Below are 17,744 nucleotides of genomic sequence, written 5' to 3'. Positions count from 1 at the left end.
TAACAGGAATTCTTAAATAGCATGCATAAATGGATTCTTCATTAAATCCATATTTGTGGATGATAATAGGTAAATTGAACAGAAGTTTGAGTCCTGAAATGGTTTTGAGTCAGGAGAGTGAGAAGATGCTATTTTGTGTCAGAACCAATTTTGTGATTTTTTTTTTTTTCAACCCAAGAGCAAAAGACAATAGTTGTATCTAACCCTCATGTTACACACTTCAGCAGCCTTGTTTACATTTTTGTCAATCAAAATGTGAGGAATTTCGAAGCAAATGGGATTCTTGATGAAAAGAGTCTTTGGGTATTGACTTCAGATATTGTAGATACTTATGGGTAGAATTAACAATTTTGAGATAGTCCTTGATCAAGAGAAATACTAGATTTAGAAACCAGACTTCATCATTATTGAGGTCTGAATCAAGACTGGCTGGAGGATGAGTAGTTTACACTGGAGAGGTGTTTTTGCACCTATCTCCTGGGCTTGCTCGGACTTCGGCTTTTCGATGTGGAAAGCGTGGCCTTGCTTCATGTGCTGCCCCTACTCTGTACATTGTGTTCTTTGAGCTTAGTATGGGACAGAAACAGTCCAAGATCTTCACCTGTTTGTGAAATACATATAACAGTGTGTCTCAAATCCCAACACACTGCATCACAAACATACGTGTTTTTTCTGCCCTCTCTATAGTTAGTCTAAAAGATATTTGGGCGGGTGGGAAAAACCCCAGACCTTAACTTTATGCTATTTTTTGTCTGCTGAGGCTAATTAAATTTATTTTTCCATAACAACAGTCATTTTGCTCATATGTACAGCATGTAATGTACAGCATGCACAGCTGACTTGGAGTTGCATAAGTACTTGGCAGATAGCCAGTGTGTTTTGGTTGCATTGCTATTGCTTGCCAGGAAGTGGCAATGCACTGTCAGAATGAATAAGTACATTTTGGTTTTTTGTTTAAACGGTAAAAGCTTTAGGTACCGCAGTTTATGCTTGTTTTTGGTATATGCAAGTATTGTGTGAATATGTATGTCTCAGATTCCCATTTCTGTAAAAACCTCTAGATTCCAGAGCCTTTGTAAACTAAAAGACTTCTGAATATTCCATCGGCTTCTTTTCTGAATTAAGTTAAAAAATTTTGTTAGAATCCTTGTATTCTGCTATAGGTTATGATTCTTGAAGCTGTATGTAGAATAAAGCATAAGAATGGAAAAAATGTTTTTCTACATTGACCGAAGGAAAATGCAGTTTTAAAAAAATACTGTTGCTAATGGTGACTGTTTGCATGCACGTGAAAATGGCACTACCACGTTACTGAGAACTTTGTTCTGTCTTGATTTATTTGTTCTTGGTCCATTTGAAACCTTCTCCAGCAGCGAGTATAGTTCATATTCACTTGGCAGGACTTGGCATTCCTTGTGGATAGTCCATCCCTAAAGGGTAGGCTCAGGGGCTCCTTAGCACAAACTAGACTGGCAGATCTGGGAGCGTGGCACAGCCTTTCGGTAACCTGCCGGGGGCGGGGGGTGATCGCCGTGATTTCTGCCGGGAGCTCTTTCTACAGTTGTTTATCTCGGTGTTTCACAAGATCGGTTTATGTTGCTTAAATACAGCTTTGATTGTACTGTCTTCTTAAAGCTACTGGCATAACTGTTATCTCAAGGATGATCTTCCTTAAAAAGTTACCCTGCTACTTTCCTGTTCTCTTAAGTTCTTTTCATTCATGTGGAAGGAGACAGTTACCATCAGAATTTTTCTGATTAAATGTAACATGCATTTCTTCACAATGTGCATTATTGCATATAGTATGTTCTGTTAAACTCCTGTAATCGTTAAACTTCTGTAATTACCATTAGTTCCTTGTAATATTTCTAAAACGTATAGTTCAGAGTCTGTGCTGGGAAATGCAGTTCTATAGTTGCCCCTGGAAATCAGAATTGTGAAATTACATCCCTTAGTTTACTTGAACCCCATTCACAAAGCACAGTGTTGGTGTGAAACTGTTAACTTATTTTGTGGAGTTAGCAGAATTTGAGTGTGAATAGCTTACTATTTTAATGAACTGTAAGAGAAAATTTATACATAGAACGACCATGCATAATGAATTTTTGAAAGTTTTAAAACATATTTGTTCTTATGTAGAATGTGTCAGTTACTGTTAATAAATAAAATTCAAATCACAGGTCAGTTGCAAAGGTTAAAATTATGAATTCTGCAAATAATTTCAAGAGTAATATTAATAGGGATATTCTATAAACACTGATCTCTAGTATTCAAATGCCAATATTCTGCTCACTTTTGGAAGAAGGTGTATTAAATTATATTTTAATGCACTGGTTGGATAACTTGTGGGAGAGCTGCTATTCAAATAGAGGACTAGTTTATGCATTCCTATCTGTGCACTTGGATCTATGAGTTTTATCTGTTGTGCTTGAGGTTTGGAATTAAAAGCATTCATTGCTCTAATTTTTGATGTCTTTAGAGTAGCTCAGATTGCAAATTCAGTTGTTGTTTTTGCCAGTTTTCTTTATAAAACTCAGGATTTTCAGCTTGTATGTTGTAAGCCATGGGAGCAATGAATAACAGGATCCTAATACCTGTCTTAAGGGTCTAACTTGACCTTGACGTAATTTTAATTTTTGTGACCTTTTCTTTCTTCTAGCTTTCCAAGACCAACTTCTCCAACAACAATGATTTTCGGGCCCTTCTGCAGTCTCTTTATGCCACATTCAAGGAGTTTAAAATGCACGAGCAGATTGAAAACGAGTGTATCATTGGCTTACTGCAGCAGCGCAGCCGGACAGTGTACAACGTGCACTCGGATAACAAGCTCTCCGAGATGCTTAGCCTCTTTGAGAAAGGATTGAAGAATGTAAAGGTAAGTAGGCTATAACAAGGACTTGTCCCCCCAAAAAACCCATGCTCTGATTATGTATTAATTTTTCTCAGCTTGTCTTAATATTCTCCACAAATAAACTGAGGAGGAAGGAGAAACATTTGTGATTTCATAATACAGTAGTGAAAACTTTCCAGTCTGAAACACACATTTTTTTTTTTTGCCATTCACTGTTACTAGTAAAATTCTTTTCAGAGGTGTATTTTTATGACAGAAGCCCATCACTGAAGGAGTTTTGGAGAGACAACATGGAAGTTTCAAATACAAAGACTGCTCTGCTAATTGTGCAAAACAGTTTCTGAGTATAGAAATAATGGTTTTAATTAATTTGTTAGGAAACCTAGAGTACCTTTTTTTTTTTTTTTTTGTGGAACATACCGTTGTGTTATTTTTACAAATGGAGATGATTACTGAGCTGAAGAAAAGGCATTGTTTTATTCTGTCAATGAGTCATGTACTCCTGCCAGTAATTGGTTGCTCAGTAATGCTGTTAATGTTCCAGTCCTCAAGAAACTCTAAATGTTATTTTTCCAGCTGGCTTTTTCACAACTTAAAAGTTGTTAAATTCTTCTTCAGTAGAATTCTACTTAAATTCTGCTGTGTCTTTCCTGTGAGGTGGCAAACTCAGCTCCCCCTTTCTTCACTTTAAGAACTGTATAGTCTCCAGTAATAATTGGACTGCATTTCTAGTGCATGTGCTCCATATTTTCTTTAAGAAAAATACTAATTATGCAGTTGATTGATCCCGTGTTACTGTTCAAGGCTGCTTTTGACCTGGGAATCCTGCAAATAATTTTTTCTTCCCCTGTACATATCGAACCTTAAAATTTGTGTTGTTTCCACTAATGGAATGGAAAATGGAGGAGAGGGAGAAATGAACGCTTGGCTTTGTCTAATGCCTTCTCTGATAGGATGTTAGTGTTATTCTGTTACTTCTTAAGTGTGGAAAAACATATTGCTTTAGCTCTCTTTAGACACATTAACTGTTTAACTTTCTTTGAGAGGGTGGTTGGTTTAAAGTGAAGGCTTAAGCTTTTTGTGTAGTAGTGTTTCTTGATGTTGTAGAAGTTTTTCTCTTCAAACATTTACTGTAAGAGCTATGGGGAACTTCAGTATGTTGCAATTACTGGGTAAACTCAGAAGCAGCCTCATATTACGGACATAGAGAACAAGCTAGCAAATGGGTGGAAGAGATTGGTCTAACTTTAATATACAAAAGTTAGTTACATCTTCATTTAAGAATTCTTTGTTTCCAAAGTATCTGTAGAGCATGTGTGACTATGAATTCTGATTCTACTAGAACTGTAGAATATAGCTAAAATGTATGCAGTTAAAAGATGAAGTGGAACCGCTGTATCCTAGAATAATTCTTATGGAAAACATGCAAATATACATACCTGTTACTACTCTGAACTTTGGGTGAGACTATAGATTGGCAGACTTCAGTCTTTGCTCCAAAGTAAAAATGTGATTAGACAAGTTAATTCATATCTGGTAAAAAAATAAACTGGAATTGGACAGGAAAGGAATACTTTGTTCTGCCTAGTAACAGACCAGTATGGACTGTCAGCTTGTCATGAAACTTTCAAGTGAGCACATTCTTACCGTGAATTAAAGCAAATATGCTGCATGCATGGAGGAGGCATGATGGGCTTTGCTTTAATACACTAGTTTAACAGCTCAACCCTAGAAAGAGTGGACAAGATTTAGATAATAGTTAAATCTTTTCTTCTTCTCAGAATGAATATGAACAGCTAAACTATGCGAAACAGCTGAAGGAGAGATTGGAAGCGTTTACCAGGGATTTCCTTCCTCATATGAAAGAGGAAGAGGAGGTAGGTAAAAATTATCCTTAAATAGCGTGCTGATCTTTTGTGGGGTTTGGAATGACCGAATAGAGATAAAAAGGGCTTAGAGGTTCAGTTTTTTTCAGGCATCTGTTTTTATTACTATGCTAGTTTGCATTCTTAAGTGTGATGTCATTGTTCTGTTCTTTGACTACAAAGTGACATATTCTAAAACAGTGAATATATTGAAACTTTATGGTGAAACTCTGGTCCTCTAAAAAACTGACATCAAAAGTCCACTGGGGCTGGGGTTTGTTTGCAGCAGGTATTTAAGGGGATGCCTTGCAAAACTTAAAAGGAAAAGAGAAGCCCTGTAAAGTAGTACTTCGTGACTCAAACTGACACTCCCAAAAAGCCTCTGACCTATATTTGAGAAACAGACTAGTACTGCCAGTCTGATGATTTATGGGTATCCAAAAACGGGGAAGCATCTTCTGGAGAGGGTATATCTTCCGAACTCTACCCAGAAGAAATCCTCTCTCATGTTTTCCTTCCTTGCCACTTTGCCTTCTGTGTGAGTACCTCCATAAGCTACATGTTTTAAGCAACTTTAGTCACTTCACTTTTTTTCTGTTGGGGAAAACAGTTAAAAGGGTTTGCCTGAGACTGCAGTGATCCATTGCCAAGCAGAGGGTTGGAACTCAAAACTTCCATAGTGCTGTCCTTAGGTTCACTTCAATGTTTGACACGTTTTACTTGGAGAGAATCTGAAACGGGGAAGTTCTGTGCGGGTAGGTCTGTGTAGCATTCATTATCAACTGTCTTGGCTAGCACCAGACTCCCAGACTCTTTTTTTTTCTTTTTTTTTTTTTTTTTTTTTTTTTTTTTTCTCTTTGCTTTAGGTTTTCCAGCCAATGTTGATGGAATACTTTACTTATGAAGAGCTGAAAGATATTAAGAAGAAGGTAATTGCACAGCACTGCTCACAGAAGGAAGAGGCAGCAGAATTCAGAGGTCTTAGTAAGTGGAATCAAGCAGAAGAGCTTCAGAAGGTCTTTAAGTATTCTGTGGACGAGAAGGCAGATCAAGGTGAAGCTTCTAATTCAAATTAAAGTAATTTTCAGACTATAATCTTCATGTAAAAAGCCACAGTGGTGACATACCTGAAGTTATGTACTGACAGATAAAATAGTTTTTATGAAATGGGAATTTCTTCAAATCAGTTTTTAAACTTCAGGAACTTTACTGTTCCGTACAGGCTTTCTGGCAGGTTGGAATGTAGGTAGTACTTCACTGTTGACATGTTTTCAACTTTCTTTCCCTTCCCTCCCATGGTAATATTTGATATAATAAACAGGCAGCAATCATAATTAACTTCTAATTTCATACTACTGGTAAAGTTAGATTTTGTATTTTCAGACCCTGCGTTTAATACTAGGTTTTCAGGACAGCTTTGTATGCTTTTCTGTTGATGGTTTAATAACACAGATTAGCAAGTCCTCTGATAGTATTTCAAATTAAAAGCAACTCGCCTTCCCCATCCCCACTACCTAACTTCCCTGCACCTCTCAGGAATCAGAAGGGAAGAAACTGTGTGTGGAGTGATGCAGGGCCATGAATCCGTGCAGTGTGTGAGCAGGTCAGATGAAATGTGTGTTCTGAAAGTGCATAGTTCATTTGCATTCATCTGTTACTGTCTTTCCTTATGAGACTTGGAATAAATGGATAATACTAAAGTGCACTTCAGACTGACTGTTGAAGCAGCCTAAATTGTCCGTGGTTACTGTTTGACTCTTAAATGAAGAGTCGATGCCCCAAAAAAAGGGAGAATAATGTACCAAAAGTGTAATATTGGGGTGTGAGACTGGTAAGTAGAGCAAACTCTCATGAACTGACTCTGTAGGGTTGATAGTATGTGATGCTCTCATTAGAAAAACTGCTCTATAATCAGATTTTTTTTGTTGAATCTTGATTTCTCTGAACTACTGAACTGGTCATTTTCTGCCCTCCAGGTGAAGCCTTCAGAAAAGATCATGGTCCGTGGTGTGAAATACTGTTGGGTCTGAACAGATGACTGTGGCAGAAGTGGCCTTATGGCATTACTTGCTGTTAAGTCTAGCTGGAATAGCAGTTTTGGGACAGTAATAATTCTGTGATGGTTGTATTATAGACTTTAGGGAGAAGGAAGTATGTGTCTTGCATCTATCTTTAAAAAATGGAAGAAAACAGCTTGCAGTCCTGTGTAGCTTTAGCTGCATTTTAATGTGACATTCTCTGTAGTTTACCTGCAGCAACTTGCCAGCTGTATGAATGTATTTATTCATTAAGTGAAACTGTATTTAATTGTATTTTTTTGAAGTAGCAACAGTTTATCACAGGGCAAAGTTTGTTATGCTTATTTTTGAAGATTCTTTGCTAAAAGAAACCTGCTTGTCTCCTTGTGCTTCTTACATACTTTGTCTCCTAACTTTAAAATCCCTACTAGTTTGTGAAACCTGCTAATTTTAAGGGTTCTTGAAAACTACTCTAGAAATGTTTTTTCTCAAGTAAGTTGTTATTATACAAAACATGAAAAATGCTCTTAAAACAGCAAAATCTCCACTAACGAAAGCATTGAATTTGTTATTTTGTGTAGTTTGTAGTTCTCTTTGTACTACGGCCATAAGGGAGAGCTATTGGAGGTAGTTCCTACTGCTGTCCATTGAAGTATTAATTACAGTGGTCAAGCTTCAGTCTGTAACCTAGTATTTAGTATTACTTTACAACCTGAATGGCTTGCCACCATTCAAAAGTTAAAATTAATTCTCTATACTAGCAGTTGCAGCTACAAATAAAACATGAGACAGCTGCAAGGAGTTGAGCGTGGACTTCTGGCTGTGTCTCGGTCAAGAGGCTGAGTGCTTTCAGTGAGAGTGGTCCCAGCTGGCAGATTCTGTGTACTAGTACTGTTCCTGGGAATGTGATGAAGCAGGTAGACGTATCTTCTACAACAGAAGGCATTTCATTGATTGCAGATACTGCTTTCATCTTGCTGTGGTTGAGAGGAAGCAGTTTACTGTTGTCCAGGGCTTTTTTAGACCCTTGAGGGGTCAGGGCTGGAAAAAAACCAGACAGCTGAGAAAATGGCAAACAGAAAACTGAGCTGATATTTTTTGTTTGTTTTGTTTAAGGTGTTATTACAGCAAAAGCTTTTTAAAGCTCAAGTGATAGCTGCTTTTTTTTTTTTTTTCAACTCTTGCCAGACAATGTAAAAATGTTTTTTCATTTTTTTCATTACCGTAGTCAAAATGTGAGTTCCACTACTATTGTTTAAAGCTGCAAGGCTGTGCTTCACTTAACACACACTTTCTATATTTCAGAAACTGAAGTAACAGGGCACACCACAAATATTGTTAATCTTCCTCCTGAAGTAATGCTGACCATTTTCAGTTACCTTAACCCTCAAGAGTTATGTCAGTGTAGTCAAGTAAGCACTGAATGGTCACAGTTGGCTAAAACTGGATCTCTCTGGAAACATCTTTACCCTGTTCGTTGGGCCAGAGGTAAGTAAAATTTAATTCTTCCTTTGAAAGCATGTCAGTTGTCTGAATTTCTAGCGCTGTGGAATGTTCTAGTATAGGCTGTTATGTACAGTGAACCTGACTGACAGCTGAGTGTGTTGGAAGGGTGTACCTTTCTGGCAAGGACAGTGCCCTGAAACTTAGCTTAATATTAAAAATCCCCCGAACACACTTCTATCTTGTGGAATTAAGAAACTCAGAGTTGACTTGGTTGTAATTCATGAGCAGCTCTTTTATACCAACTGTTCATTAGTTCTACTGAGCTTTGCTTGTATGAATGCTAACAAGTATTTTCACTAATACGACATCTTAATTATGATTTAAGAATCTAAGGGGGTTTGAATTATAAATGCTGCTAATAAAATACATCCTGGTTGACTGTGTATTTGGGAGATTCCTGAGAAAAAAGGAAATGTATTATACTAAAAGTTGGTAGTTAATTTAGCTACTAGAAAGAACTTAAGAACCTATACAGCCCAAATATTCCATGATTGTTTCTGTTAGTTTTGCAATCATATTGGTCCCTACTAAGAAAATAAGGACAACAGGTGTATCTTGGAATAGTTTAATAGCCTGTGAGTTCTGTAATGGTACTGAAACTTTCAGGAATGTTTTGAAGCTTTAAAATATAGATCAAACAAGAATTGTGTTGAGGCTTAATCCAACTTTAGCTGAGATTAAATGCAAAATTCATCTACATATTTAGGCCAGGTTATAGTATACTGAGAATATACCATTCTGTTCTCTGCAGTGATGAGAAGTTTGTCTTAACTTTTTTTTCCCTTTCTTCCTTTCATTTGTTTTTATTGGTGGTGGTGGGTGACTAGGTGATTGGTATAGTGGTCCTGCAGCAGATCTTGAGATGGAACCTGATGAGGAATGGGTGAAAAACAGACAAGATGAAAGTCGTGCTTTCCAGGAATGGGATGAAGATGCTGACATAGATGAATCTGGTAGGTAAATTCTGATTTTTGGTGTTCTCTGAAGATTACATAGCTCTATGAAATAAATGCATAAAATGGAACCTTTTCTGGAAAATCTCTTTAAAAGACAGATTTTAACATAGTAGATACCAGCGCACTAAAATAAGGACAAATGCGATACTATTTGCATTCTGTCTAGATTAAATGCTTCCTAAGCCAAGTAGACATACAGTAAAAAAGTAGTTGGGAAACTTTACTTAGCAAGGTTCCTGATAGGACTGCTCTTATTCCTCCTCCTCCTTATCTCATCCTGACTCCTAGCTGGTTATCAAAAAGGGGAATGTGGGGGGTGAGAGGCAGGGGGGAGAAGCAGGCAGCTGGCTTTAATGAGCTGAATTAAAAGATCTAGGAGAGAGCAGACATAAGTGCAGGTAGAAGAGTTACGGGGATGTGTCTGGAGTTAGGAAGGAGATAGAAGCTAGGCTTCATCTCTTCAGGAAGTTTGGATGAATCCTAATGAGTCCTAATGTGCCCTAGGCTCAGTATAAAGTTTGTCTTATGCTGTTAAGTCACAGGATATGAATGCCCTGTGAGATAGTATTCCAGTGTATGAAGCAAGTTGGTGGAAACAGCTGCCCCAGGCAGCCCTGAGTAGTACATAATCTGTAGTGAATATGTCACCAAGTCCTTTAATGATGATTTTCTGTTAAAACTCTTAACTGTTTTTACTTACCATTGCAGTTAACCTCCTGAGGACTGCCAGAAAAACTACCAGATAATTTTTAAAGATGAGACTTAAGGAGTATGTTGAACTAGAATTCATCAGTACCTTACCTAGTGTAAAGTACTTTCTGAAACTTGGGCCTTGTGATCTTTCTTTAGTGTCCCCATAACTTGTTTGATGTAAGATGGCAATGTGAATGCTAAATTACTCAAAGCATATTTTAAGTTTTTCTCTTTGGTTTTGTTTTGCAGAAGAAGCAGCTGAAGATTCACTTGCCATCAACATAGCACAAATGGAAAAACGTTTACTTCATGGCTTAATTCATAATGTCCTCCCGCACGTAGGCTCCTCAGTGAAGACATTAGTACTGGCCTACAGTTCTGCAGTGTCTAGCAAAATGGTTTGTAGTTCAAAACTGGCATTTAATAAGCGTGGTGATGCAGCCTCCAATTAATAACTGATGTGCCCGAGTATGAAACGCTCGAGTAGTGAAAATGAGTTGCAGTTCTGGAGAATGTTAATTTGTCTGCCTCTCCTCACTGTGTGCAGCCTTACTGGCTTGTGTCTTTACTGATTATTTTCCTTTTCCAGGTTAGACAGATCTTGGAGCTTTGCCCTAACTTGGAATATTTGGATCTCACTCAAACTGATATTTCAGATTCTGCATTTGAAAGGTTAGATAATTATTTCCTTTAAAAAAAAAAAAAAATCTCCAGCTTTTTGAGGGGGAAAAACATTCATGCACATCTTAATCCATTGCTAACAAAGAGAAATGGAGAGATCACTTTCAGGATTCACACATAACTACGAAGTAAACCAGAGCAACAAATTGATGATGTAACAAGTGAAGCATGTAACTTTGTAATGGCCATGGAAAATGCTCTGTCTTCATGACTGGATATGTGTTACCTATCAGTTTGTAGCTATACATAATAATTGTTTTGTTCTAGCATTAACAAGTTGAAATTGTCCATAGATTTTACAGAATCACTCACTTATGGTAGCTCTCCTGGACCAGTACAGCTGGCAGGGTTTGGAATACTGTTGTCAAAGACACTGATCAAATGGTACCACGCTTAAGCCTTAGAGCTTTGCCTAACTCTGGATTCTTGAGTTTTACTGAAACCTGCAGAAATTTCATTGCTGTGAGATTGATTTTTGAGACACATCTAACAACAGTCTTTGTGAGCTTTTGTCAGTCTCTATGGAAACTTACAGTATTTGCTGCTCCTCATACATGTGTGATTCCAGCACCTGAATTTGTAACTTGGAAAATGAGCTTGGCTTGCTGTAAATATAAGTAATCACTTATGGAAACTAACTGATAATTAACATTAATTATGGATAGGTAAGGGACACTTAAATCGGCTGTATACTTTTATAGGTAATGACATAAGTAATAGTACTGCAGCTCATATTTCTATATGATTAATTTGAAAAATATAAGCCTGAGGGGGTGAGGCTTTGTTAATATGATAAAGTCTGATTTCATTAACATCTCTAATCCTGATCAGTTTTATGAAATAATTATTACTGTACACAATGTTTCAGGAATCCAGCAAATCTCTCTGAAAGAAATGGGAAATATCAGAAGGATTTATGATCTAAGTAACTGCTATTTCAATATGTGTAAACAGCTAAACTTGAGAAACTCAAATACTAGAAATTACAACTACGAAAATATTTTGAATATTACATCTCAGTTGTAGGTTTTTTTTTTGGGGGGGTAGAGTGGGTTGTTTGTGTGAAGTTTGCTGGTTCAGTAAGGGGTTTTTTTTAGCCTTCTGAGAAGTTAACTGATGTCTGGTAATTTAAATGGCTCTTGGTAAATGTGTTATGCACAACAGAAGCTGCTTTTTGAAATTGCCATGTATGTATTTGCTGATGCAGTCTGATTTACAATTTAAGGATTTGTTCGATGTATGGCAAATTTGGACTTTTAAGTCTCAGTATATGGAAAAGATACAGGTTGTTACTGATTCGTGGTTCATTTCACATTTCTTTACACATAATTTTTCTAGGTGTTTATACAGCACTTGGAGTATCAAACCTAACCTGTTCAGCATCTTTCCTTTATAATAATCTGTGTATTGATATCACCATTTTACTTGTGAAATGTTTTGTATATTTAGTCTTAACACCTGTTTCTGAACAAAAATTTAAAAATACCCTACACAACCAACCAACCCACTTATTTTTTCCCTCAATTTCAGTTGGTCTTCAGTTGGTTATTGCCAGCATCTACGCCACCTTGATCTGTCAGGATGTGAAAAAATCACAGACGTGGCTATAGAGAGGATTTCCAGAGCACTGGGTGTCCTACCGACTCACCACACCAGAGGTATTCTGAAAAGCTGCAGGAGCAGGAACGCTAAGACTTCGTGGAAAAACAGAGAGATTACTCTGCAGTCCAACAAGAAGTATAATTGCTTGCATGAAATCAATAATGAAAACCTCATTGAGGGAGGAGATGGTGAGCAACACTGGACTAAATCTGATGGCTCAGAAAACTTCAGTTCTGCTTATGTGTGGATGCTAGATGCAGATGATTTAGCTGACATTGAAGATGCTGCGGAGTGGAGACACAGAAATGTTGAAGGATTTTGTCTTATGGAACCAACATCCCATATTAATTGTTCTGCATCATGCTACAATAGAGACATTTATGGATTAAGGACTAGAGGGTGGCAGCAGCACTGTGCTTCTACGGACTTGATTTACTGCGGTCACTCATTTTGTTGTGCTGGGACAGCACTAAGAACTATTCGAGCACTTCCAGAATCCTCTGCACTGTGTAAAAAACCAACAAGGACTAAGCAGTCAGAGAAAAAAGACTCATCATACTCTGGGAGTGAAAAAACAGATGAAGAGGCTGCACGAGTTCTTCAGTTTCTCAGTCTGTCTGGATGTTACCAGATCACAGACCGTGCTCTCAGGTGAGGAGACCTTTTTTTGAGCTGTTTTGCTGCAGTACGTTTTTTCTGATTTGTTGGGTGAGTCTGCCTAGTTCCAGAAGAAACATTTTTAGTGAAGAATCTCTGTTAAGTTATATAAGTGGTCTTTGCATCTTAACATATTTGTAATACCAGACTTGTGAACTTTTTCCAGGTGATAAAAATAAAGTCTTCTATATCATGCCCTCTGAATTTAAGTATTTTTGTGAATTTGTTGTTCTAGGCAGTATTAATGCTTTTAGATCTTTAGTGATTTCTTGTTAGGAAATTGTGTTGATGCACTGATTTTTTCATTATGCCTGTCAATACGCATGAAAACGTATGAAACTGGAGTAGCATCTCATTTAACCTGTCTGGATAATGACATAACTTATGGACAGGCTGGATCAATGGGCTGAGGTCAGTTGTATGGGGTTCAACAAGGTCAAGTGCTGGGTCCTGCACTTGGGCCACAACCCCGTGAAATACAACAGGCCTGGGGATGACTGCCTGGAAGGTTGCCCAACAGTAAAGCCCCTGGGGTTGTTGGTTGATTGCTGGACATGAGCCAGCAGTGTGCTCAGGTGCCCAGGAAGGCCAACAGCATGCTGGCCTGGCTTGTATCAGAAATGGCATGCCCAGCAGAATTAGGGACGTGAGCATTGGCACTGGTGAGGCCACACCTGGAATACTGTGTTTGGTTTTGGGCACCTCACTACAAGAAGGACATTGAGGTGCTGGAGCATGTCCAAAGAAGCATAATGAAGCTGGTGAAGGGTCTAGAGAATGAGTCTTGCTAAAAGTCCCTGAAGGAATTGGGATTGTTTAGCTTGGAGAGAAGGCGGCTCAGGGGAGACCTGGCTGCTCTCTGACTATCTGAAAGGAGATGGTAGCACTGTGCGTGTCAGTCTCTGCTCCCAAGTAGCAAGCAATAGGATTGAGAGGAAGTGACTTCAGGTTGCACCAGGGGAGGTTTAGATTGGATATTGCGGAAAATTTCTTCACCAAAGGGGCTGTCAAGCGCTGCAACAGCTGCCTGGGGAAGTGGTTGAGTTCACCATCCCTGGAGGTCTTTAAAAGACCTGTAGATGTGATGGTGCTTAGTGACATGGTTCTGTGGTAGACTTGGCAGTGTTAGGTTTAGGGTTGGACTTGATGATCTTAAGGATTGTTTCCAACCTAAACGATTCTATGATAATTTTGTATGTGCGGAGTGTTGTTTTAAATATGACTTCATATAACAATTTAAGAGGTGAAAAATAGTTGAGTTAAACACTGAGATGGCTTTCAGAGTTACAAAATTTCTTGTGTGATAAAATTTGCTGTTGATATCTGGTATTGTGTCAAAACTGTAGTTAATACTTCATAATGAAAATGGGATGAGGCTGAAGGTACTTGTGGCCACCTGCTCAGTTCTGCTGCAGTACTTTGGGCTAATTAAAGCTTCTTGCAGTGGGAAGACTTTGCCTACCTGTATGGTATGTTGTAGTCAACTGAGAAATAGTGTGAGGCCCTGCTGGACCTGGCTTGTCTCACTGGAGACTTCATCCCGTTTGATGTTCAGAAGTAGCAGTTATTCAGATGTCTCCTGTAGTGGCTCTTCTGTCATTGTTCCCTCACCATTGTTAGTCTTGCTCAGAGTGTGCTTCAGATAGCTGTGCTCTTTGTTTGAGCTTGCTGCTGTTCAAGTGTTGGAGTGGACTGGTGCTGCTGAGTTAGGTTAGGTGCTGATTAGGTTGTGTTATGTGCAATTTGCATGTTACTGGCCTGTTTTTTCATGGCTCAGTGATCTAAGACCAAGGTGGAGATTTGGTCCTTGTGTCACAGGGAAGGTTGAGTTGTGCTGGTTTCTCATTGTTGCTTTCTGGAAATGAGACAGTATTTAAGACCTGAGTGTGCTGCAACAAGCGTTCCTTGGACTCACCAGAATGTTTGAGTCTCTGAGGAGAGAGAATGAAACCTAATAGAAACACTTGCCAATTCATTTAAGAGAAAAGTTGTTAACTGATAGCTGCTCTTGTGGTCAACAGTTCTGCTTCTGCCTGCTGACAGAGGAGAGTTGCAGTGTCATGCTCTGAAGGCATTTTTCAGTTTTATGTCCTGGGTTTATTTTCAGGTGAGCGAGTTTGTTTGTGGTTGAACTGGGGCTGGCTGTCCTGTGAGCTCGCAGAGAGGCGAGCAGGCCAGCACTGAGTGGTTGCTCGAGTGTGGTAAATCCACGAGGCTGTTGCATCAGCAGCCAAACTTTGTTGTGCTCAGAGTTAAAGCAGGGGATTGCACTTGAATAATAAGATGGTGTGTTGGCAGAGAGAAGCTCTGCTGTCACTCCTAGTTCAAGTTTGGATTCTGAAATAATATTAACTAAAAAAGTAAAACAGTTAAACTTTCTGAAGCGTAACGCACCCAACTTGGGAGCATCATGTTCTCAGGGTGCATTGTGGAATATATATCACCTTGGAAGAGTCACCTAAATCAGTGGTGTTTTGGAGAAGAATGTCTTGGTAGTTCTTTGAAATACTCTGCAGTCATTCATACAGTGATTGATCATATGTGCCTCTTAGGAGGAATTGTTAATTTCTGTAGAAACTGATTTAATTTCCGGGTCTGTTGTGCAGCTTCACGAGGTGAACCCCTTTGTAGGGTATGAAACCGCCAGATTTGAAACAATGTGGTTTACTAGGGGGGTGTGTTTTTGTCAGGAGAAGCAGTTCAGTCTGTGACTGTGGGACATAGTGGAGTACTTGTCGGTCTAGTGCCGTGGGGCTCCTTAACCCCTCTCTTCTGTCTGTCAACAGGGCATTGACTCTGGGAGGAGGCCTGCCGCACCTGGAGCACCTCAACCTCTCGGGCTGTCTCACTGTAACTGGTGCAGGCCTGCAGGACTTAGTGTCTGCGTGCCCTTCTCTGAACGATGAACACTTTTACTACTGTGACAACATTAAGGGTAATGCCTCTTGGTGGAGATGTGGGGCTTTCCTGGGGGGGGGGTGGTCACTTGGTTTACCCATGCTTCCTAAAACAAAATAACCGGCACAAACCCCACCTTTTTTTTTTTTTTCTTGGCTGTGTTGAGTTTCACAGATTAATTATGAAAGCATTAAGTCATTTTTTCCTTGTTCTTCTGTGTGTTTTTTTTTTTAATCTGACTCTAGCACAGTTATGTGTTATCTAGGAAAGCATTTCTAGTCCATCTATCTCATAATTTAGTTTAGCATAAGTAGTAAGGTCTCGAAAGTAAGTCTTCATATACCTAATACATACTTGCCCTCTCCAGATCTTCCCTGTGAATCACATAATTGCATGTTTTCTTTATGGTTGTAACTTCAGAGAGAGTCTTCATTAGATTGGTACTGAAGGTGAGTTTTAGGGAAGGCATGACTTGGGTTTTGCCATGCAAACCTCCCATATTGCAGTAGTTCTGGCATAGAACATTTTTGATCCTACCATCACGTGTCCTGATGGAAAATGTAATTTAATTTAGTTCTTCTGGTTTTGCTTGAGTCAGTAATTTAGGAATGGATCTAAGATGAAGAAGGATCTGGATAAATGCATAAAATACATCTATGGTGCAAGTCTTTCCAGTGCTTACCACACTGGAATTCAGTCTGTTAGGTCCAATAAGCATTCATAGCATTAGAGATGGGAACCAAGATGTGACTTGCATTCCATGTGTGAATTTAAAACAGGTAAGTGCAACAGAAGGGAAGTGAAAAAGAAGATAATAACTTGAATTCATAGGATTATAAGAGTTAATGATGTGTAAAACAAAATTATATTCCCTGGTAGTTCATGGCATTCAGCTCCATAATTGAGATCTGCATTGATATACAGGCACAGCAGGGTACAGGATGCCAGAGCTTTGATACTGCGAGTAAATCTCCACTGACACTGGGGCATTCAATCCATTGAAACGGATATAAGATGATGCACTTGGATTGGATCCTAATATTAGAAGTGAAAGTGTTAATCACAGTTTGCTTCCGTAATTCTTGCACTTTTTTGCACTTTTTTGATACTGCTGTTTTGCTTTTAATTTTGAGAAATTATTCTGCTTTTTGTTACTTCATTTCATCCAGACTACAGCTTTTAAAAATCTTCTAGCATTTCACCATGAGAATTTTAAGGTCCCTTTTTTAAAATGCTCCACGGACTCTGCTTCCCGCATTGTGCCGAGTTTAATTAAAGCTGTTTTCAAAGACCAGTTAAAAGCCTTTTCCTTTTACATTGGATTCATTGCTATTTTTCCTCTGTTTTCACTTCTGTCAGTAATACCAGATGCCATGTTCTGGTTTGTCTTTAGACATTCCTGTTTCTTTCCTTGTCCCTAAAATTCACCATCTCGCCTTAGTATTAGTTGACAAACCCAGAAACTCTTGTGTAAAGTACACCGTTTTAAAGCTTGCCTGTTCCATAGCATCCCCAAGAAATTAGATATGTTTAAACAGAAGACTTTTTGGAATTATTCTGTGAAGTTGTCCTGATCCTCTTACTTATTTTCTTTCTTTTACTGCCTGCTGGAAGCTGTGAGCCTATAAGCTCTGCTCTGTTCTGTAAAGCATCCTGCATACCTTTGGATGAGCAGTTACTCCTGTAGACAGAAATCAACAGGAGAGTGAGACACTAATGGTCTGACTTGTCACAGCTGTTGAGCAGTAGTAGCATCTCAGAATTTTGTGACTGTTTTAAGAAGGAAGTCAATAAAACCTTAAAGGGGTATCCTAAGTAAAAACCTGAAATGGGAAATAAACTTTTCTAACAGAATCTCTTTTAGTTTTTTCTGGGTACCGTTCTTTGCAATTTCACTTCAGTTTCATTGTGATAGGGTTGTTCAGTGTACAACTAATGCCTTATTCCACTCTGTGGGCAACAGGATTTCTGTGATTGCTTGAACTATTTCCATATCAGTTGGTATTTCTGAAGTAAG

The 17,744-nt window shown here is 38.6% G+C and overlaps 1 protein-coding gene across 1 annotated transcript; it reads left to right on the top strand.

The window, feature by feature from the left end:
• Positions 1-2,662: 2,662 nt before the first annotated feature.
• Positions 2,663-15,785, top strand: FBXL5 (F-box and leucine-rich repeat protein 5; the record flags this gene model as incomplete). The annotated part of the gene is made up of 9 exons (XM_008946688.1): positions 2,663-2,875; positions 4,633-4,728; positions 5,583-5,769; positions 8,040-8,222; positions 9,068-9,193; positions 10,139-10,287; positions 10,479-10,561; positions 12,101-12,823; positions 15,616-15,785. Coding segments are annotated over exons 1-9 (1,852 nt in total), but the record flags the coding sequence as incomplete, so codon positions are not given.
• Between the last annotated feature and the right edge of the window lie 1,959 nt (positions 15,786-17,744).

This window comes from Merops nubicus, unplaced genomic scaffold (assembly GCF_000691845.1).
Source record: "Merops nubicus isolate BGI_N331 unplaced genomic scaffold, ASM69184v1 scaffold21040, whole genome shotgun sequence".
Lineage (NCBI taxonomy): Eukaryota > Metazoa > Chordata > Aves > Coraciiformes > Meropidae > Merops > Merops nubicus.
This window is presented reverse-complemented; position numbering and strand designations above follow the sequence as displayed.